This window comes from Harpia harpyja, chromosome 12 (genome assembly GCF_026419915.1).
Source record: "Harpia harpyja isolate bHarHar1 chromosome 12, bHarHar1 primary haplotype, whole genome shotgun sequence".
NCBI classification, from domain to species: Eukaryota; Metazoa; Chordata; class Aves; order Accipitriformes; family Accipitridae; genus Harpia; species Harpia harpyja.
The window spans coordinates 4,570,741-4,592,774 of NC_068951.1; the positions used below are offsets into that span (position 1 = coordinate 4,570,741).

Sequence of the window (22,034 nt, forward strand, 5' to 3'; positions counted from 1 at the left end):
AGACATGTTGTGCTTGACGAAAATGTCATTAGGTAACTCTGGTTGTATAATGTTAGAAATCACATCGGGCTTTTCTGGCTTTCAAACATAAAGGCTCTGTAAAGTGCAGAGGATTCTTTTTCTGGACAAGTTCCAAGTCTCCTTTAGAAGGTGGCATTTAATTTAGCAGCTCTCAAGGTTTCAGCAAAAACTACTCAATGGTTTACAGCCAGGTGCGCCAACCCCATGCAAAGACAAGATTATGTGGGATGTCTCTTTCTTTGGAGCAGTAATATTCCAAAGCTGGCACAGCACCCATAGAGAAACTGCGCTACCTTCCTCACCTGCTGGTGCCGGGCTCACTTGAGATGCTGTGCCAGCTACCACGGTCTGCCCTAGTACCTTGAGGAAAGCCACCAAAAGCGATCCACAAGCCTCAACACTCAAGAAAGTGTGAAAACTTATTTGAGCGATACTTTGAGAGACAGCTGCTGTTGCTGTCCACAGACTTCTACTACAAGAAAGAGCTCTTCAGGTGAGAGGGTTGGCTGAAGTCAGTGCGAGCTCAGTCAGACTCCAACGGACACGAGATTTTACCCCGGGTTCTCATGGACTTTTGCTGGGCTCCAAGTGCCACAAAGGGTTTCAGGGAACGTTTAAGGACTTGAGCTGCAACCTAATATTGATCACCAAAGTCAAGCCAAGACATTTAGATTATCCTGCCTTCAAGTGAGTCGCGGGCCGCTTGACTCCATGAAGATGCTTTACATACTGACTAACAATACTCAATTAAAAGACAGAGAACAGGCGTGCCCGGCTGCAGAACAGTCAATGCCCCGCGTTCATCAGTGATGGAAAAGCAATTAGATGAGATATGCTCAGCTGAGGCCGACCACAAGGACCAGCCCTCGCACTGCAGGGGAAGGTGCCAGCCCCCCAGCACTAACGGGACCCGGGGGACCCGGGCCGGCGCAGCCCCAGGACACCGGCAGAGCCCGTCCCGCCCCCTCCCGGGGGCCAAGGGGCTCTCTCCCCACGCTTGGAGGGGCCGCATCCTCCCCCAAGCACGGCCAGCTTGGGGCTTCCCGAGGCCCAGCAGCGGAAAGCCCGGAGCTCGCTGAGGGAGCCCGCCGGGGCCCTCACACAGCGGGCACCGGGCCGCGCCCACACCCGGCCCCTCACCAGAGGGGACCTTGCCCCGCCCCGGGGCCCAGCCAGCCGCCCGGCCTCCCGCCCGGCCCCACGGCAGACCTGCTCGATGGCGGCCTGCACGGCGGGCGCCAGCTCCAGAGCCGCCTCCAACCCGGCCGCCAGCTCCGGCTCGTCCTCCTCCATGGCGGCCCGCCGCTTCCGGGCCGCGCGGCACGCCGGGATACGAGAGGACACCCCCCCCCTTCCCGCCCCACAGCACGGGCCCTTAGGGGCGGGGCCTGGACGGTGGGGGCGGGGTTCGAGGGGCGTGGTCTCGCCTCGCGGTGGGGGCGGGGTCTCCCCTCCCGGGGGGCGGGGTTTGCACCAGGAGGGGGCGGGGCCTGCTGCCCGGCGGTGCGGGGCGCGTCCCGGCGGCGGGGCAGGTCGGTCGGTGCGGAGCCGGAGCCGGAGCCGGAGCCGGAGCCGGAGCCGGAGCCTCCCGCCGCCCGGCCTGCTGTTGACAAGCGGCGGCGGGAGGTAACGCGGCGACGATCGTCCCCATGTGGCGAACGCTGGCCCTCGCCTCCGCCTTCTTCCCGGGGCTCTTCGCCCTCTGCATCCGGTTGCTGCGCTGGGCCGCCCCGGGATGGAGCCTCAAGGACCGCATCCTCCTCAGCGGCAGGTACGGGCGGGATCGGCGGGAGGCGTTCCGCCACCGGTTACTCATCACGGCGGGCTGGGATCGGCAACGGGAGCCGGAGCGATCCGGACGGCCCAAAAGCACCGAGCCCCGGCGGCTGGGAGCCGGTACCCGGGAGGAGGTGGGAGGGGGGGGGGGTGCCCCGACCCCCCGGCAGTCCCGAGCCCAGACCCTACGAGAGGAGCAGGGACCGGTAGCTCTGCCCGTGGGGAACCAACGGGCCGGGGTTACCGGTGATCCACAGGGGTGGAAGGGACGAGACCTGGAAACGAGCCCCCGCCGTCTTCACCGGTACGGCCACCCCAGCCACGTCCCGGGGAGCCCCGGGAGCGGGGGCTGAGCTCCTCCTCGCCCTGACAAGGCTTTCGGGGTGTGCACGGAGTAGGCGTCTAAGTGGTACCGGCTCTCCTGGTGCAACCGGGCCGCGGCCAGCAGCCCCGTTCCTCGGCCCTTCTGGGGCGACATTTGGGGTGACCCATTTCTTCTCTCTCGGTTTCAGGTTGGTGTCAACGGTCCAAGCCACGATGGCAACGGTGTCGGGGATCACGGTTGTCCTTAACTGCAAGGACGTGGTGTACGACAGGTAATCCAGCACCCGGGCGAGGAGCACGCGGAGGCTGTGCCCGGCCAGCTCGCTGCTGGAATATTTTATGCCAAAGGCTTGCACGTACAAAGGGGAGAGGAAAACCAGTTTCATGTTCCTCTTTCCTCCCCTTTGGGTGAAGGGTTGGGCAACGCGCTGGCTGTACACCCCCTGAAAAGACGCTGGCTTGTTCAGTGCGCTCAGACCTGGGGCCGCTCTGCTAGCACGGAGGGTCTCGTCCTCAGGATGGGCTGTAACGTGGGCCCATAGATGAGCAAAAAAATAAAGACATCATCGCTTCTAAAGGGGTAGGGAGTCTCCTTGCTGGAAGCTGAAATTGCTCACGAGTCAAGCAGACCTAGTGAGATCTGATTTTAGAGGTGCATCGCCTTCTCTGTGCCAAATGGATTCTGGAGTCCAGAAATGAGAAGATGAGTATGGAGTTTGCTCTGAAAGAAAATCACATCGCCTTGTCCTCAATGCTCCGAGATAAACTGCCCCAGAAGTGGCTCTCGGCAGGAATGATAGCACAATCTGGGTCAGAAGAATTAAAACCAGAGCTATTATCCAGAATAGCAGAGAAAATTGTAGGAGGGAAGACTATAATTATGCTGAGCTGGAATTTGACCATCACACACCAGATTTTAGGGAGGGCTGCCCTCTCGGTCATGGCAGACTTGTCTTTAATACACAGATGTGAAATGTCCTACCTTGCTCTAGATAGTGAGATCTATCCAAATTGCTCGGTCCTGCTCAACACAGGCAGTCTAATGAGTTACCTTTTTGCTCTAAAATAAAACATCTGCTGTGTAGATAGGGCGGGTGATAAATCCCAGACCCACACGGACGGAAGGTGCTGCCAGCAGCCCTCCTTCTCCCTGGAGCTGTGCGCTTGCCCGGGTGCTCTCAACACCAGCAGCTCTGTGCGAACACTTTGTGGTCGGAGACCTAGATTTTCTTTCAATCTGGAGGAAATACAGCCCAGTGCTCAGCAGGGAAGGCCTCGGAGAATGACAGCAAGACAGAGAGCCGGGAAGCATCACAAAGGTTGCAGTAAAATTTGCCAATTTATTTACACAGGCGGACAATCATTTTATTGCTGGCACTATAATTGCCCTCCAAAGCCCTGGGCAAGTTTTGCAAACACAATAGCTGGTCATTTCCCCTCCCTGCTTTACATCACTTACATCTTTCTGTCTGGAACAGGAATGCATGCAACAGTTTTTTTCTTGAGATGGCAGGAGAGCAAAAGCAGATTTTTCTGGGCCCCAAGCTACATTTCTTTAAGCAGCAGCGTAGGGTGGGTTTTGTTTTTTTTTTAATCGGTGTGATTTCACTCAGGACTTTTTAAGGAGCCCAGTCTCCCTGCAGAGCAGGGCTTGCTGCTGCCTGGATTGTGCAACCAGGATTCTGACATGCTTTGGGAACAGGCAGCTGCCTGCAATTATTTCCCAACAGACAAACGTCTCGCGGGGGTTTATTGCCTATATTAGATATTTTGCACTTCACTCCCCCAAGTCCAGGCCAGGCATCTCTCATTAACTCTGAGATCGCTGGGTGCTTTCCAACTGCTCCCTGGGTTAGGCAGCCAGCCGAAGCAGCGTGGCAGGCAGAAAGGACACAGTCTTGGAGCTTTTCTCCTACCAAGCATCAGCTCTGGGTGTCCCAGGGCTTAGGGGAGAAGATTACCTGCTGCAGAGGTGTTGGATTAGTGCTGGATCCCGAGCGGTGCTGTGCCCGCAGCCCGCACGGCAAACACCCGGCTGTAGGGCTAATCAAGATCCTCCCGTTAGCGCCGTGTTTGTGCTTGGCTGGGCCGAGCTCGGTGCCTGGCACGGCCAAGCGCGAAGCGGGGGCCTCGCCGAGGAGGCGTCCACCACGCGTACCAGGTACCTTTTCTCTGCTGAGCCAAATCAAGTTAAATTTTGACACCTCTCAGCTTACCATCAGCTTCAAAATCCGCTGCTTCCATTTCAGACCTAAAGGCTCTCTTCCACCTTTTAGAGCATCGCGAGGCGCTCGGAGCCGTTGCGACGCCTCTGTGTGTGCTGCTCCTCCCTTAGGCACTGGCTGGCCGTAGAGTACGTCTGGGTCCTCGTTCCCTACATGACCTATGACATTTACGTCATGTACCTCTGCCACTGGCACAAAAGCCGGGACAGGGGAATCGCGGAGAAGAAGCATTCGCTGGCCAGCGTGCGGAGCTTCCTCCTGCAGGAGCGGCTGATGGTGACTCACCACCTCTTCATCCTCATCGTGCTCACCCCCATCACCCAGGTAAGGGCTGGGCACGGCTGCCGTGAAGCCCACCCTCGCAAGGAACCCCGCGTGGCTTCGAGGGCTTGCGATCGAGGCTGTGTCTGGCAAAGCATCTTTGCTGGTCGGGAGCCCGCGACCCCCTGGAGATGCTCGGGGTTAGCTCCCGGCCACCTCTCCGGGAAGGCCCCATGCTCACCGCTGGCTTTATTTGCAGCACTTCAGGGGAGAGCTGGGGGACTTCTTCGTGGGCTGCATCTTCATAGCAGAGCTGAGCACGCCTTTCGTATCGCTGGGCAAAATCCTCATGCAGGTAGGTGAGGAGGGACGGGGCTCGGGGCTGGGAACCCCACAGCAGTTCGTACCCTTTCCCTGCCCTTCTCCATCAGCCGCCGTTCACGCAGCAGCTGGGCTGGGGGTCTTGGAGGGGGGGGCAGCCCCACAGCTGTAACCCCAAGCTCCCCCACAGTGCTGCCTTCCTCCCAGCCTCCTGTTGGGTTCCCATCCCTTTCCCCCAGTAAGCAGCATGCCCAGTGGCATCCCCAAACTGGGGGCTGTGCCGTGTCCTAGTGCTGCCCTCTCCTGTCTGTACTTCCCCCTGCACCACGGTCCCTCCTGCCCCAGCCCTCTGCCCCCCACGCCTCCCTTCTCCCTGCCTTCCTCCGTCCCTTCCCACGCCACTTTCTTGCCCCCTCCAAAATGCTCCCCCTCATCCGTACCTCCTGGGTGCTCGTCTCCATGCTCCCAGCACATTCGGTGCCCGAGGAGCAATGGGATGCTGCTCACCCAGCGCCCACCCCACGCTCACCTTTCTTCCTTCCCCAGCTGGAAATGCAGGACACGCTCCTGCACAAGGTGAACGGGATCATCATCCTGGTGACCTTCTTCCTCTGCCGTATTCTCCTCTTCCCCTTCATGTACGCGGCCTACGCCAGGCAGGTGGGAATCCCCATTTACATGGTGCCTTTCCGCATCCCCCTGCACTGCAACATAGCCAACGCCTCCCTCATCGCCCCCCAGCTCTACTGGTTCAGGCTCATCTGCCGCAAAGCCGCCCGACTCTACGGCAGCTCACCCGCTGACAAAAGCAGATAACGGCCGGCAGCCCAGCGCGGGGGCTGGAAAAGGGTCAGCCCCCCCCCGCCAGCTCTTTCGCCTTCGCTGCCAGCACCGTGGGGACCAGCGCGGGAGCAGAGCGGCGGAAGCAGCGATGCCATCGGGCTTTTTTAGCTGGAAGCAGCCTCTCCGTCTCCACCGCTGTGCCAGGCAGCACCAGCCTGGGCTAGGAAGGCTTTCTTCCCGCACCGCTCCAGTGCCTTGTGTCCTCCCACCCGTGGGAGCTGGGATAGGAGCCAGCCCATAAGTACGACATTCCTTCTGGGATTCAATACTGGCACTGAACTAACGGTTACAAGAGAGGGGTTTGTTACAAGGGCTGATGCCAGACAACCAGCACTGAGCTTGGCAAGGCACGAAGGAGCTTGCGGCCCCGGAGGCAGCAGCGGAGGTGATGCTGGAACGTGCCCAGCCCCACGCAGCAGCACCGGGGTGTAGCAGGGACCCATCTGGAGACGTGAGCCTAGTAACAACCGGACACCGATACGGTTAAAGTTGTTCTCCCTTTATTGCCCAAATAGCGTGCTTATATACCTTGTCAAGCTAAACATCAGCTGTCCACGCGCCAAAAGCTAAAATATAATTGGTTATACTATCTCTGTCCACGCGCATAAACATAGGACACAATTGGTTATACTAACTCTGTACACGCGCCTAAACATAGGACACAATTGGTTATACTAACTAAAACATGCAAAACTTGTCTCAGCCTAATTGGTTAAGATAAACTGCCGAATTGAGGTTCTTCGTGCCAAGTTCCCTTTATCTTGGAATGTGCACCTGTGTTCTTCTAACTGGCATCTTTCTTTTTTTTGTCTTCTTGTTTATTCTGTTCAAGGCCTTCTAAAGGCGTCTGGAATACTTTTGCGACCGTTAGCTGTGTCCGCAGCACCGGGGACTGGGGGAGACGCGTGCCGAATCTGCCGCAGCCCCAACTCGCTCTGGTTTACAGCCTCCAGCTGAGAGCAGAGCCAGGCCCCGGCACGGTTCTGCACAGCCCGTTCCTGACCTTTACCGACTTCGCCCCTACACTACAGCTGCATTCAGCCTCTCACCTCCCACTGCTGCTGGGCTCAAACTCATTTAAGACTCCACTTAACCCAAAGGTGCTTTTCACTACAACTGCTGGTGTCTGTGGCTGACAGTCCCAGGCGAGGGTGGCTCTGGTGTCCCCAGCAGGCTGGGGCGAAGAGAAGCTCACACCAGGATAGAGGAACGGTTACGCTGTCTCAGAGCGATGCTGGCAGGGCAGAGCGCCCACGGCTGAAGGGCAGGATGAGGACAGGAGACTGCTAAGTCCCTGTCTCTGGGCACTATGCAGAGCCCTTTGTTGGCAGGGGATGCAACTTTCAACCCCCTCCCCTAACTGCAGCTGCTTCTATCTGCCCCGCATCCCCGCAGTGGGTATCTGAAAGCCCGAATGGCACACGCTGCCCTGCTCTCCCTCCAGCCGACACCAGCAACCCTGGCAGCACCCTGTGGGTACCAGTACAGCCCGAGCTCCGGTCGTACGGTCCATCCCTCCTGCCCCATCCCAGTCCCCCATGAGGCAAAATCTGCCAGGGGCTGGCAGAGAAGGAACCGGGTCAGTGGAAGAGGAACCAGCAACCCCCGAGCAGGGCGCCGAGCTGTGTCCTTCACCAGTTCAGCCCATTTCCACCGTCAGTCACAGCAAAATGGGTACAGGCTTCCCAGCCCGCCCTGCACCATAGGATTCACAAGCCTTGCGGGTACGTGCAAGTCAGCAGCAGTTCAGTTCCTTCCCTGCAGCCAGCGTGAGCCAGGGCAGCCACCTCCTCCCTGCAGCCTCCCACACTTGCCTGGGGGTCCCCTGCTCCGGGGCACGTACTGCACCAGTGTGGCCCCAGTAGCCCCCCCTGCAGCCACTTGTGCCCAAAGCCCCGTGGCCGCTCTGTGCCTTTCCTTCTGGCTAAAACCACGCCTGAGCTCTGGGAGACCTGGTTCTTTTGGGTGTTGGATCTTGTCCCAGCCACAGCTGTATTCTGGAAAGAGTAAAATAAAGGGCCTCTTCCAACACTCGGTCAGTTATTGCAGAAACACTACTGTTACATTAACGATCGAGACCAGCTGATGTTATAAACCGCTTGCAACCTGTTACAGATGTTTGTATCTCACTGTTTTCATTGCAAATAATATGCCTTACGTAAGGACCAAAAAAAAAACAAACCCACCACCAATGAGGCATCTCAGTTTGCACTAACACTGCCGTATTTACTATCAGGAGACCAATAAAGATTTCCTTTCTGAGTCACACCACTGGATGTCTCTCCCATGTGCCATTCATTTCTGGGTGGGGGGTGTTAACACACGGGGTTAGTGTTGCACCCCCACCTCCGGGCAGGAGGTATTTCCAAAGGTTCCTGCCTGTCCCAAACTCACCCGACTCGCTTCCCAGCCTCTGGCAGCACATGGTGAACCCAGCAATCTGCCCACAACTAGGAGAGGGCTGGCGGCAGGGGAGCCGGAGGGAAACGATTTCCCTGATGCCAGAGGCTGCTGGGCTCTCTGTATAAATCCAGATCGCCAACAGGCAAGGCTGGAGCCACAGGACCAGCAGTTCGGCTCAGGAACAGTTGTGTCCACAGCTATTCCCGCTGGAAACTTAAAGATGGGTAGGAACAACCACTCTCTTACACAGCCCCTTCACTGCTTAGGTTGGAAGAAAACACAGGAGGGGCGAAGTAAGTTCAAAAGAGAAAAATAGATAGGGTTTATTACAGATCTTACAACTTTCCATGTAAGGGGTCCCCTGAGGCAGGGTCAGCGCTCTCCTCTGTCGCCCTCTCCAGCTTCTCAAGCTGGCTCCCTGGCCGAGCAGGCTCCCAGCTTGCTGAGCTTCTGCAGGAGGGTGCCACGCAGCGCCTCGTCACTGACATTGTCCATGATGGACTCTAGGAAGTGCCTCTCGTTGGCTCTCCGCAGTGTGTTGCTGGGGGATGTATCAGCGCTGCTGAACGTCTCGTACTGCGAGAGGATCTCCAACGCCACCACCACCAGCGGCTCGCTGCATCCCTTCTCCGGCAGCATGGCAGCGACGTGCAGCAGGTGGCAGAACATCTGGATGCAGATGAAGGACACCTCCTGCGTGGAGGTCCCGTCCTCGGCGGGGTGCGAGGGTGGCCCCGCGGTGCTCTTGACGGAGCCCAGCAGGTCCATCAGGCTGCCGCAGTACAGCTGGACCACGTGGAGCCAAGCCTTTGCCGGCAGCCAGGTGGAACAGCTGGAGCTGCAGAGGAGCTGGAAGCCCCGTAGGAAGAGCACGGAGAACTGGAGGTAGCAGGCAAACGGCCGGAGGTTGAGCAAGGGCATGTACTGCACGTACTCCAGCGTGTACGGCACGTGCAAGACTTGCCTCTGCAGCAGGTTTTCGACCACGTGCGCGAGCCTCTTCCATTCGCTGTGGCTGCACCAAGGGAGGACTTGAATGAGGGCCACCAGGAAGCCTTTGCTGAAAAGGTTCACTTCTTCAGGGTTGTCCACATTGACCGTGAGGAGCGTCAGCATCGTATCCCTGAGCGCTGTGGACATGCAGCAGCACTCCATCCATGCCAGGAGCCCGCTGCCCGGTCCATAAGCCGGCAAAGGCTGGGACGTCCACTCGTCCTCAGGAAGCGTGCAGATCTCGAACAGCGTTGCCGGGACCTCGTTCTTGAAGTGGTCTCCATAAAGCTTCTTCAGCCGGAGACCGACGGTCCAGTCCAGTGATGCCACCTTCCTGTGAAGCCAAGCCAGCGACTGGACCCACAGCTCAGGGGAGGGGACAGTTTCTGGTCTTACCACCTCACAGAGCTGGCAGAGGATGTTCAGTATCAGGTCTTTGGTCTCCAGTGAAGGGAAGAGCTGGTCCATAGGCTGATGCCAGTACTTTGTGTAACCATCTAGAAGCTTGCAGAGGCTGAGGAGAAGTGGGAACGGGTGACAGGACTTGATCCAGTGCTCTTCTGGACAGGACTGTATCCCCAAAACCTTACTGAGGATCTGCAGGCTCAGCTCAATTTCAGCAGAGTTTGACTTCAAATACGGAAGGACGAAGGCTTTGGTCACCTCTGCAGGTGACACAAGCGGGGTGCCTGAACTTGGCTGCATGAGAAAGGCCAGGAACTCAAGGAACTGCTCCTCTTCCCTCGCAGTGGAAAGCCTCCCCCATACTGCCTCCTCCAGACACCTCACCACCAGGCTGCGTGGCCTGCCTGGATCATCGTGGGTCTCCAGGAAGCTCAGCGCTGGGAAGGAGCAGAGGATTTGCGCGAGGAACTGGTGTGCTCCTAGGTTGACTACAGCAAGATTACAAACCTGCTTCACTGTGGCCTCGGGGTACAGCAGTGTGAGCCTGGCCACAGAAGCCACAGCCCTGGCCAGGCCTTCATCAGATACGCTCTTTGTGATCTGGTTGAAAGTCACGTTCAGATCCTCCTGGAACCCCTCCATGACAACTTGCAAGTTCAGGGACAGACCTGGTCCGCCCCAGGACGCCAGGACGTCTGAGATCACTTTGTTTTTGTCGGTTAATGAAAGCTCAGTGTAACACTCTACGACGGCTTTGGTCACTTGCATCTGCAGCTCTCGGGCCTCCTTGTCTTGGCGGAACATGGCAAAGTTCACCAGCGTCTCCAGTAATTTCAAAACTAGCTCTGGTTTCTGGAACAGAGCTTTGTTTTTCACAAAACAGTCAACCCAGTCCTTCGAAAAGGCCCAGGTCTTTTCAGATGCAAAAACAGAGCACATCTCCACATGCCGGTCCAGCTTTTGCTCAATGATTGTCATGGCAACTGAAGACATAAGGCTGGCGTCCAAATCCTTGCTCTTCAGGCTGGCACTGCTCTCCTTAAGAAAGTCCTTGGTGATCTGTGTCAGCTCTAACACGACGCGTGTCTCATCTTCACCCAGGTCTCTAGTCTCTGAGAAGCAATCCAGGTTCTTCCCAAAGGTGGTAAGAGTGTCCAGGAGCCGGTAGCTCTCATAGCACAGCTCCTCAGAGCCGTTCAGGGTGCCCTGCAGCTCTTCTCCCCAGGCACGCAACAAGCTGCAGAGAAAGTCCAAGCCAACAAAGAGCTCCTCACGAGAGAGCTTGGCCACAGACAAGAGGCTCATGCTTCTCTCTGCTTCCTTCACCTTCTCGTCCAGCCCCCTGTGGTGGAACTGGCTTTCGGTGTCGCTGGTCCAGAGGCTGACCACAGAGCTGACCTTGTCCAGGTATTCTGCGACAGGGAGGGGGCTGCCCTCTGGCTCTAGCTCGGTGAACACGGACAGCAGCTCCACCAGGTTGGCCAAGGCATAGCACCTCATGCGGGGCAGGGCGATGCTCCTGTAGGTTTGCTTTAACCCCTCTATCAGGACCATGAGCAGGCTGGTGGCGGCGGGGGAGCTGTTCAGAGAGCCAGGGTCACCCTTGAACCTCTTTGGGGGCTGGAGACCGTCATCCAGAGTGGACTCACACCCGTGCTGACGGATGAGAGCACTGAACGCAGAGACTGTTGCGTCCTCCCGTCCCTCCTTGTGTTTCATCACCTCCCACCACACGTCCAAGAAGAACCTGATGTCCGACGGGGACGTCTCACTGGCGATGTACTCCACCAAGTGCTCCAGCTGGCTCCACCGCAAATCCCGAGGCAGCGCCAGCAGCAGCTCCACGAAGAGCCGGGGCACGCCGAGAGCCTTGACCAGCTCGAAGAGGACGGTGTGATTAACGTCGGGGATCATCCTGCCCACAGAGAAGAAGTCGTCCTCCTTCCATCCCTGGTCCAGCGAGGCGGCCGGCGGGCCCGGCAGCAGGACTTTAGCCCAGACGATGGCCACGGCTTCCTTCTTCCAAAGGCTGTGCTGCAGCGGCGAAGGGCAGCGGGCCCCGATCTCCCCCAGGGCGTCGGTGATGGGGGGTCCCACGCGTGGCCAGTCGGTTTTGCGCAACTCCCGCAGCGGCCGCGGCTGGGTCAGCCGGGCGGCCAGCAGGAACCCGCCGTGCAGGATGGCCATCTCCTCGCACACGCCCCACGGTCCTGCGCGGAGACACCGTTACCTCGGACCGGTCCAACCCCCCCCCCCCCCCCCCCGGCCCCGGTCCCCGTTGCTCCCCCCTCCCCGACCCGCACCCACCGGGCTCCATGGCGGCGGCGTGACCCACCGGCGGGTGGCGCGCTCTGACGTCAGCGCCCGCAGCCCCACCCCCGCCCGCAGCGCCCCCTGGCGGCCCGGCGGTAGCGCCGCCGCCTGCCCGCCACCCCCGGTCCCCTTCCCGTGATTAATTTGCGTGCACGAAAATGGAGAGAACCCAATTAAAAAGGAGAGGAAACTTCGGTGGGAAGCCGTGCCGGGCAGCGGGAAGGCAGGCACTCAAACCGTCCTCCCGAATCACTTTTATTCGTGTAAGGGTGACACCGGCAAGCGGCAGCGCCGGTTTCAGGGGTGCAGTTTACACATGATGTTCTTAACTCGATGGGTATGCAATTCAAAATCATCGCTGACCTTGAAGCAAAAAGCTCAAACAACAAAATCACGGCGAGAAATTTTTCCTGTTTAAACTCAGAATATTCGCTACAAGCGCCGACGTGCCTCGGCGACTGCCAGTGCTGCTGATTTTGCCTCCTTTTCTCTGTGAAACTTACTTAAGGTTTTCATCAAGAAAGGTTACAAACCAGGCAGCATGCCTGACGTGGACAATGTTGATAATTACCCCCCGTATTCCCAGCCCTTGTTCCACCAGCAAAAGCAGAGCAACTTCATTCCAACAGACTAAACCCTGAGCTGTTACTTCTAAAGGCAATTTCTCATCAAAAGCTAATTGCAAAACCGTGATACACTTATTTCAAGCTGCCTCCCGGCACCTCAGCAGACAGCGCAGCGCTGCTACGCACCCTGAAGCACGGCCCCGGCTCCCGCCTGGAATGTGGAAGGCTCCTTGGTAAGGGGTGGAAACCACCACATCAATAACATGACCCCAGTGAGAAAAGCTGGGGAAACATCTTGGAATGAAAATAGGGTTTGTTCCAGACTAGAATATTCACATGCTTTAGCAAGGTAATTTCGCTGTTCCCAATAAACAGGCATGCACTATGATAGCTGACCTGCTCGAGTTCTCCGTACGCAGCCCTTCCCTTTGGCCTGACACTTCATCACTGAAGTGGGGTACCTGCAATACTCTCAGCCACAGCTACCTGAAATTCTCTTCTCTAAGCTGCAAATCCAGGATGGCTAAAGCCAATTAGGTAGAGAATTAGATAATGTAATGAATCTAGCAACCTCTTTTTCAAGTATAACAAGACGACAGAAACATGAGGTTTTCCTCTTAACTGCTGGCCCCTGTTTTTGAAGCCACGTGCTCAACCCGCTCTTACTGCACAACCTAATTTTTTTCAAGGAGAACATGCTATTTGCTTGAAACGACAGAGTAGCAGTAAGAGACACAAGCTTAAATCAAAAAAACCCGACCAGCACAGGACACTACGGCACCCTCTTACTGGAAGGGGTAATGCAACACGCTACATAGAATTGGCATTTTGCTCAGATGAAAACCAAGGCACGAACGAGCAGTCCAGTCCTTTTCTCCAGCTACGCAGAAGCCTTCTTCATTTTCTGCGCAGCAAACCATTTGTCACTGTTGTCCGCCGCCATGGCCTGCACAAAGAAAAGTGTCAACATGTTCAGAACAGCAGCCGAGTCGCCAGACGCCCAGCTGCTCACGCTCACCAGCCTGCCCCACAAACCCAGACTGATCACAAGGACACTTTCTAATCTGGAGGAAAGCTGTTCTGATGGATAAATTATTTTTTACGTACTAGTAAGGAAAACACACACTGAAAACCAATGTTCTCTGCTGCAGCAAATATATAGATGATCTGGTAATGCAAAGGCAAAACAGGATAGTTTAAACACAGCCTTCCCACAGCTCACGCTCTATACCAGAGCCCCTCTGCCTTGGGAGGATGTCCAGCTGCACTGACGTTACTGCAGCTCACAAATCATTTTCTGTAGTAACTTACACCAAAGTGCTGTTGACGTGTCCAGCAAGACACACCACCACCCAGCTGCCCCAAGAGCGAGGCTGGAAAACCCTAGCCGGGATGCTAAGTGAACTTTAAAAACTGACTTGTTTTTATTAGCAAGACTGTACAATTTCGTTCTCAGAAAAACTCCACAAGGAACGAAAATTAGATTCTACATGTATCTGTAATCAGGAAGAAAATGAACGTGCAGACAGCATTACTTACATCATCTAACAATTTGTCACCGTTCGGGTCCACCTTGGACAGATCTCTAAATGCTTCATCTCCCACAAAACAGATTTCATGGCCATCCTACACCAAGTTTAAGAGCAGGTAAGTTAGATAAATGGCAGAGAGAAATTTAAATTTAATTTAATCACTATTTTCAATATTACTCACAGGATCAGCCAAAATAATCACTTGCACTGTGGCTTTGCCAGGTGTGTCCAAGCTAACCAGAGGTGTTAAAATTTTCTGATTCTCCTTTTTCATCAGTGCTTCAATGTTTGGCAACTTAAACAGAAAACACACAAAAATGAACCCCACTCAGATGAAGATCAGATGCATTCAGGCTGTTCTCATCCACAGTTCCCCCATTACCCACAACTCCACTGCATTCCCACTGCGAGAAATACAAACAAAGCATCTGCTCAGTATTATTTTGTTCACATCTGAGATATTTTGCTAATACTAGAAATTAACTTCCCACTAGTCAGCTCTGGGTAACAAAAGAGGTAAGGGAAATGTGATCGTTACCTCTTCCTTTGCACAGGAGAAAGCAATCCGCCCAAACGCTGTCCCGTGATCCACCGCTCCTCCAACCGTCTTCAACTCCAACTTACACTGAAAGAGGAAAAAAGAAAGCCCGACTTGCAAGGACGCTGTTCCCAGTGCTACATGCGCTCCGGCTTTTCACAGATGTGGATGATTTCAACATCACCCATACGCGTATTTCCCAACAAGCCAGAATTACCAGAGCAAACCACAGCTTTTTTTTTTTTTTTTTAAAAATGCAGTTAAGTGTACGCAAGCTTTAATTAACATGCACAGAATTAAGTGCACAGTTGCTTTAATTAAGAGGTTTTTTTCCCTTTAAGATTTGTTCTCACGAAATGAGAGGTTTCTATGATGAGACGCAACTCTTAAAAGACCAGAACCGGAAAGTTTTCTAAGGACTAACCTGGTTATCCGCATAGCCTAGCAAAACTCTTTGTTTTTCCTCATCCTTCTCATATATTTTCATCCCAAGCAAATCAGACCAGTAGTTAACAGACTTCTGCAGATCGGAGACACCCAAGGTTACCTTTAGCACAGGATCTATAAGATTGCAATAATTTGAAATTAGTTACAAGTACATGGTAGTTTTAAACTCAGATGTACATTCTTGACAAGGAAAGTAACAAAGAAAGAACAAAAACACGCTCTGTCTCGTAAAATGCTGTCGAGACAAATGCACAGCCCATTCTAATATCCCACTCATAGATCTGGTTTGAACAACAGTAAGAGCGAGTGTGTAAGTTTCACCTTGCTTGAGCTGTTCCTTGTCTTCCAAGCAGAACTTGTATCCCCCTGGGGCTTCAGCTTCAAAAATACCAGTTGTGACTTCTTTGAGGGGCCACCCCATCTTCTTAGCATTGCTCACAGCCTGGCTGGACACAAGTGTTAAGCCCTAGTGAGAACAGAACAGACACACACAAAATTCACAGGGTGGATGGTGTGTAATTCCTACCTTTCAAGAGTCTGCCTCTACAAATGACCAGAAACAAACGAGATTACTTTTTGTAACAGATGGACCATATGATCTCCTGAGAACCAGGTACCTTGCTCCTATAAAATAAGCTTAGACTTACTGCGCATCCCGCATATATTTGGAATGCATTAATCTACCCTTCTTTCACAACAAAGGGAAACGAAAAGCAAAAAGAATTTAAAACTCTGATTCAACGCATTGTACAGAAGCAGAAAACCGAGTTCCTAACTGTTCTACCAGGTTAGGCAGACATCTGTGGCTCCAAGCGGCTGTTCCCTGACACCCCGCAAACCAGGGGAAGAATATTAGCTCATGGGAAACAACAAGCAAACACATTACACGTATTCATAGATGAAACAAGAGATCTTCATTGGCTGTCAGCTAGTAAATAACAAAGAAATAAGTAGTAACAAATAAAAGAGCATTTTCCTACAGCAAGATCCTTCTTAGCTAACCGTTCCACATTAGATCTGCCAGCAAATACCAGCTGTCCTACACACACAGCAACTGAGTTGGAAGGTGCTCAAGGAAGCATTTCCTGGATCTTAAGCGAGCACTAGCTCCTGCTCTTCCAACTTGGAAACAACTACAAAAGCAAGAATAAAAAGTGTTTAAGGAACCAAACAGCGTAAAAAAGCAACTGGTACAAGCTATATCCTCATTGTAAAAATAAAAAAGCTTATCTTAAGAAGAAAGATTTTGCTGCTAAGTGTGGTACTTACCAGAAAGTCATTGCCCAGGCGATATTCTCCAATACCATAATTGTAAGTCAATTCTGCAACAAAGTGATTGTCTTCTGGCCCGTAGCCCACCATCGTTTTGCTCCATTTGCCATCATAAGGGCTGGAACATCCAGATTTAGTTGTCATGAGTATTAGAAATAAACATCAAGGACTGCAAGTATTAGCGTTTCAAGGAAGAATTGCATTTCTATAGTAAACAAACAGCACAGGTAATCCAGTAACCTCCCACCAAGTAGGAGCTGATACCTGTAGAGAATTCTCATCGCAGCTCAGCACACAGCAGACCGGCATCCCCTTGGTCGGTAGTTTTGACCTCAGGCTGTCATTCACAACCACGCAACAGAAAGCAATTCCACCTCCTTCTTAACAGCTCGCATGTTAAGAGCACAAGCCGCTCATTAGCTGGAATTATATGAGCGCTTCCTTATTGCAAAGTAGGAAAAAGCGGTTGGGCACTCGATTGTAAGATTTCTTTCATTCGTGAAGAAAGACAAAAGCCTTTGGGGCTACCAAGAGAGATTTTTAACTCAAGACCCCAGACAGCCCCGTGTCTGCAAAAAAGCCGGTGTAACTGACTGTAATTCCGGGAAAGTTTAGAAAGAATTTTACGAAGTTCAGTATCAGTCTACAGGCGCAATACAGCAACGCTCGCGTTTCAATGTCAACGCCATACCTACACAAAAAGGGGAGCTGTTGATTCCACGGGAATTACTTCAAAAAAACCATTTAAAAAAACATGTTTTACCTATAAACCAGCGGCAGATTTATGAGACATAGAGGCCCGGGCAGGCCCCAGGGACACCACTCACCCGTTGCAGCTGGCCTTGCAGCCCTCCTCGAACTCCTCGTGCCTCAGCACCTTAGGAATCGGGCGAGAATGAGGTCAGCACCCAGAAGGCGCGTACCCCTCTCGTCACCTCAGCAGTCGTCACCCAGGCTTAAAGAGCCGCCGACGAGGGAGGCCGGGGGAAGCGGCCCAGCGGAGAAGCCCCCGTTCTCCCTCAGCCCCGCGGCTGAGGTGGGCGACAACCCCCGCCTCCCGCCATCTCCCCCCCCCCCCCCGCCATCTTCCCCCCCTCCCCGGCCCGCCGCTCCGCTCACGCTCATGCCCAGCAGGTCGCGGTAGAAGCGGGCGGTCCGGCCGCGGTCGCCCACTTTGAAGACGAAGTGCAGCGCCCGCCGAGCCGCCATGGCGGAGCGCTGACGTCACGCGGCGCGCCCGGCGCCTCGGCGGTGACACCGCAAAATGGCGGCGGTGGGGAAATTGGCGAGGGGTTGGGGTCGTTCGTTGTTGAGGCCCGGCCGGCCGGGGGAAGCGGTGGGGCGGCGAGGGGTGCGGGCGCTGCGGCGGAGCCCGGTGCGGGTGCTGCCGCCGCGGAAGGAGCGGGGCGCGGCGGCCGGGGAGCAGCAGAGACCCCGGGAGCGGCCCCCTCCTCCTCCGCCGCCGCCGGCAGCGGTGGAGCGGAGCTCGGCCAGGCCGGGGCTGTGGTACGAGAAGGCGGCGCCCGGTGACAGGAGGCTGGGGTGAGGCGCGGCCCGCGGGCATCACCCGGGGGGGGTGGAAGTTGGGGTCCACCGAGCTCGGGGCTGGGGGGACGCCCCGCTCTGAGGGCCCCCCCCCCCCCCCCCGAGCTGCCCGCTGTCCCATCTGCAGAATTTGAGGCAAATTCCGACCCTCAGGGGTTTTGGGTAGAGACTGACACGGCCACGCCAGTTACAGCCGGTCTAAAGATACCAGGGGTGGGGGGGACACACGACTTCTGAGTGAAATTCTCCAGCAAACGTCAGACTGAAGGTGGTGATAGCGTCACGGCTGTTTTCTCCCATTAACTTCTCCGCAGAAAAGTGGTGACTATCGCCAAGTCGAAGAAGTTTCGGGATCATCACGGGAAGGTTCTGCTGGAGGGTCACAGGCTGATCAAGGATGCCCTGGAGGCAGGAGCTGCGCTGCAGACTCTCTTCTTCAGCACCGTGGGGCACCTGAAGGAGCTGCCCGAGGCAGAGCTAAAACGAGCCAACTTAGTTAAGGTGAAATTTGAAGACATTAAGAGCTGGTCTGACGTCGTAACTCCTCAGGGGCTTATAGGTAAGTGCCTTGGAAACAGTCACAGCGCTGCTCAAAGAGAAACTTATTTCACACTTAGTAAGTGAATAATGACTCTCTCTTCATAACCTTCCCCTAGACATTCTGGCAGTGTGTCAAGAGTGGCATAATTTGAGAGAATTCCCATTTATTTGGCCTGCTGTGGTAACTGTGAAAGTGGCTCCTAGAGTGCACTGAAGGTGCTAACGCTCATTTTTAATAGCACGTTGCTCCAGCTCTGCTGGGAAGTAGTTCTCCTTGTCAAGTGAGAAACTCTTCTCAAGCTTCTCTTCAGCAGTGCTTTTCCTAATGCTTTCTCCAGCACCTCTTTAGTGAAATTTGGGCCAACTACATGAGAGACAGCCCTCTCCTTGGGGTGTGTTAGTCAGAAGCCTGTCAGCACTTTTGTCTCCTCAGGGATCTTTTCCAAGCCCGACCATGCCAAGATGTCTTACCCTGCCGCTCAGCTAACCAGCTCCTTGCCACTGCTCCTCATCTGCGACAATATCCGAGATCCGGGAAACCTGGGGACTATTCTGAGATCTGCAGCAGGAGCAGGCTGTGAGAAAGTGCTGCTCACCAAAGGTAAGGGTCTTTTCCTGGGGAAAAAAAAGTTTAATTTGAGTAATTTGGGGGTAAGTCAGGGAATAAGAGGTGCTTGAAGATGTTGTTCTCAAGGGTTCGTAAGCAGTGCCTGGCACACTGCTGTGGGCAGCAGCTACTGAATCCGTCTTTCTCAGAGCTGCTGCACTGTCGCTGTTTTCCTCCTTTCTGTCTCAGGCTGTGTGGATCTGTGGGAGCCAAAGGTGCTCCGTGCAGGCATGGGGGCTCACTTCCGTCTGCCCGTCGTTGCTAACCTGGACTGGGAATCTGTTCCCAGCAACCTTCCTGCCGGCATCCAGGTCTGCGTGGCCGACAACAAAGAGCCAGGTGCTCAGGCTGAGGCCACGTCTGTGCTGGGGGGAGCTGGAAGGGCTGGCTCTGCTCCTGGCAACCCGAAGGCTCCTGTGAAATCCAAACCCAAGGCTGCTCCTGAGCCTGAGGATGAGGAGGAAGCAGCGGATGTCTGCGTCCCAGAGCTGGCCACGCAGTATTACTATGAGAACTGGATGCAGACTCCAGTGGCAGTGGTGATCGGCGGGGAGACCCACGGTCTGAGTCCAGACGCGCTTCACCTTGCAGCCAGCACGGGGGGGAAGAGACTGGTCGTTCCTGTGGTGCCAGGTGTGGACAGCTTGAACTCCGCTATCGCTGCTGGCATTGTGCTGTTTGAGGGGAAGAGACAGTTGCTGCGGAGGCACAAGCAAGAAGACGAAAGGCAGAAGTTCCCTGTAGTGGGCTAAATGGCTGAGGTTTGGGTGCTGAAGAAGCATCTCTTCCCTCTGGCACGCTGTAGAGTTAATAAAAGAGCGGCTCAGGCTGTTTGGTTTGCAGTAAATGAGTATTAAACAGTCTGGCAGTGTTGGAGCTGTGCCTGGGTGAGTGTGTGACTCCCAGGCAAGCCTGCAGGCGCTCCGGCCGCACGGTGATGCTAGTGAGAAGGGAAAGGCCGACGGGGTGGGAGCCCTCGCCTTGCCGGCAGCCAGCTCCCTGCTGCCTGGCTTTTCTCACTCTCTCACCCAGCAGATCTGGGGAGGCCTCGGATCCCTCACTGCGGGGTCAGGGCGCAGCTGCTGCGGCAGCGTTTGTGCTGGTCCAGCCAGGATGCTGCTGACGGCGTGTCCTTCCTCTCACAGCTCCAGGCTGTGCAGCCTGGCTGCTGCTAGTGGTTTTTGGGGACAGAAAGGCCAAATGGCGGCCACCTGAATGGGTCCTACCTGTGCTTACCCAAACCCCGTGCTCTAACAAGCGATGAGAGCAGCACACCAAACCTTGCCGTGGGTGCCTGCTGCATGCCAGGCTGGCCCTGGGGCTGGTTGCGGTGCGGGGTGTCCGAGCTCTGGCACTCGCAACCGTGCTGCTGCCGGGAGGCGGTGGGGTCTGTCCCTGCACAGCCGCCTGGGCACTGCTCGCTCCAGCAGCTGGGCCTCAGCACGGATGAATTATGAATGAGGGAGGGGAAGGGTGGAAAAGGAGCTGTCGGTACTGCTGCTCACTGTGGCCGTCCCTTGGAGGGGAATGGGCGCTGGGCCCCAGGGAAGGAGACCCCGGGGCCTGTCTATGCCTCCCCAAGGGCAACAACTCTACTTGTAGCAACCCACCTCTGGATCTGGGACATGCCACACAGCCCTGGTCACGCTGGAGGCTCCCACCCAGGCTGCACAAGGCTCTCGGCATTGCTGGCAGCTGCGTGTTGATGGATGGCTTCTGCGACAGCGCTGGCTGCCACCTGGCTTGCTGTGCATTTAAAAATGCCTCCTCTGTGCTGGCTGGCAGTCGCACAACCAGCTACTTGCCACCAGCCCGCTCTGCTGGCTCTGGTTTCCTGTTACCACGTTGAAATCTGTTATATTGTCTGCTCGAGAAATACCCAGAGATGGAAATTCAGCTCCTTCCATGCCTGAGCCCTCATATCCGAGTGGCATGCAGCACTGCCCAGGCTGGGTGTGTGGTATGTTGTCAGACAGGGGCATTGCCTCCAGCCTGAAACTGCTCCAGCCGAGCAATTCCATCTCCAGAGCCCAGTTCCAGCTCTCATCTCATCAAATTGACCCCAAACGACCCAATTCTCAGGCAGAAAATTGATGCCTCGCTCCAGTTCCTACTAAGCAGCTATGGCAGTGCTGAGCTCACGGCCTCGCTGGGAGCCCGAACCACAACGTCCGGAGGGGAATACAGGTTCTCCCTCTCTCACATCAGCCGCTGCTGCATGACCAAATGCTACAGACCCTGCGGTCTTTCAAACCACAAACCCATCGGGATTGCCCCCAAACCAGCAGGCACCTGCTGAACACAGGCAGCGTGCGCTGGAGGCAACACTGCTGCTCAGCCTCTTCCACCAGCTTAAGTCCAGACCCACACAGCTCGCTGCAGGAGCCCCTAACCCTGTGGTGGAGGGTAGCTCACTGGAAAGGGTTATTTCCTCAAAAATCTCCACGTAAAGGGGATATGAGTTAATTTAGGGTTAATTCAGGGTAGGTTGCTCACAGCCCTACGCCCAGGGAGGTGCAGCAAGCTGTGGCTCCCAACCCTGCTGTGCTGTTGCCATCATGCTTGGGCCAGCTCCTGCCCGTGGCCCAGCCACACGCAGCCTCCTCCAGCTGCTCCTGCCCTCCCTGGCTCAGGGACCCGCGAGCCGGGCAGCACCACTGCTCCTCTGACAGCTCACCAGTCAAGTTAATCACCACTGAACGCGAGAAACTCCGAAATACACTGTTTCTGCCGTGGTGAGCTGTCGGCTTTTTGCAGCTCCTACCAGGGTAGGTTGCTGCAGCAGCGAAAAAAGGGGTGAGGCCATAATCCCACCATCGCTGACTAGCGAGCTGAAAGGGAAAAAAAGCAGTGGCTTCCACAACACCCACTATTCAGCGCACGCCTCCAGGATGCCACCCTCCCGGGGACGCTGGCAGAAACCATCGCAGCCGCTGCCAAACGGCTCCTTCTTGCCTGGGGAAGAGGGGCTGTGCTGGGCACCAACCCGACTTGACTGCAGGACGAGCCAGGCACAGGCGGGGGCTGCGCTAGCCCAGGGGGGGAACACACGATCCCGGCTCAGCCGCCGCAGCGCTGGGAGCTGCCGGCACTGACACCTAC

At 55.5% G+C, this 22,034-nt stretch overlaps 5 protein-coding genes across 6 annotated transcripts in view; 2 read left to right on the forward strand and 3 right to left on the reverse strand.

The window, feature by feature from the left end:
* Positions 1-1,352, reverse strand: part of VPS53 (VPS53 subunit of GARP complex) — a 69,474-nt gene extending 68,122 nt beyond the window's left edge. For both annotated transcript variants that reach the window (XM_052804661.1, XM_052804660.1), the window contains exon 1: positions 1,231-1,352. In XM_052804661.1, coding sequence (XP_052660621.1) covers positions 1,231-1,314 — 84 coding nt within the window. In that variant the 5' untranslated portion in view covers positions 1,315-1,352. The remainder of the gene's footprint in view (positions 1-1,230) is intronic.
* A 183-nt stretch (positions 1,353-1,535) lies between these two features.
* On the forward strand, positions 1,536-6,192 carry TLCD3A (TLC domain containing 3A). Its single transcript, XM_052804680.1, has 5 exons — positions 1,536-1,792; positions 2,310-2,393; positions 4,457-4,670; positions 4,867-4,962; positions 5,475-6,192. The coding sequence occupies exons 1-5, from the start codon at positions 1,671-1,673 to the stop codon at positions 5,742-5,744; spliced, it is 786 nt and encodes a 261-aa protein (XP_052660640.1). The 5' UTR covers positions 1,536-1,670; the 3' UTR covers positions 5,745-6,192.
* Positions 6,193-8,468: 2,276 nt separating this feature from the next.
* Positions 8,469-11,933, reverse strand: GEMIN4 (gem nuclear organelle associated protein 4). Its single transcript, XM_052804659.1, has 2 exons — positions 11,880-11,933; positions 8,469-11,782 (listed from the first exon to the last, which is right to left on the reverse strand). Exons 1-2 carry the CDS (start codon positions 11,887-11,889, stop codon positions 8,580-8,582), a joined length of 3,213 nt encoding a protein of 1,070 aa, XP_052660619.1. The 5' UTR covers positions 11,890-11,933; the 3' UTR covers positions 8,469-8,579.
* Positions 11,934-12,076: 143 nt separating this feature from the next.
* On the reverse strand, positions 12,077-17,491 carry GLOD4 (glyoxalase domain containing 4). Its single transcript, XM_052804679.1, has 9 exons — positions 17,360-17,491; positions 17,068-17,117; positions 16,238-16,358; positions 15,290-15,434; positions 14,946-15,082; positions 14,522-14,608; positions 14,165-14,278; positions 13,991-14,077; positions 12,077-13,397 (listed from the first exon to the last, which is right to left on the reverse strand). The coding sequence occupies exons 1-9, from the start codon at positions 17,447-17,449 to the stop codon at positions 13,332-13,334; spliced, it is 897 nt and encodes a 298-aa protein (XP_052660639.1). The 5' UTR covers positions 17,450-17,491; the 3' UTR covers positions 12,077-13,331.
* MRM3 (mitochondrial rRNA methyltransferase 3) lies at positions 17,490-19,779 on the forward strand. Its single transcript, XM_052804669.1, has 4 exons — positions 17,490-17,782; positions 18,100-18,344; positions 18,759-18,926; positions 19,122-19,779. Exons 1-4 carry the CDS (start codon positions 17,505-17,507, stop codon positions 19,682-19,684), a joined length of 1,254 nt encoding a protein of 417 aa, XP_052660629.1. The 5' UTR covers positions 17,490-17,504; the 3' UTR covers positions 19,685-19,779.
* Positions 19,780-22,034: the final 2,255 nt, after the last annotated feature.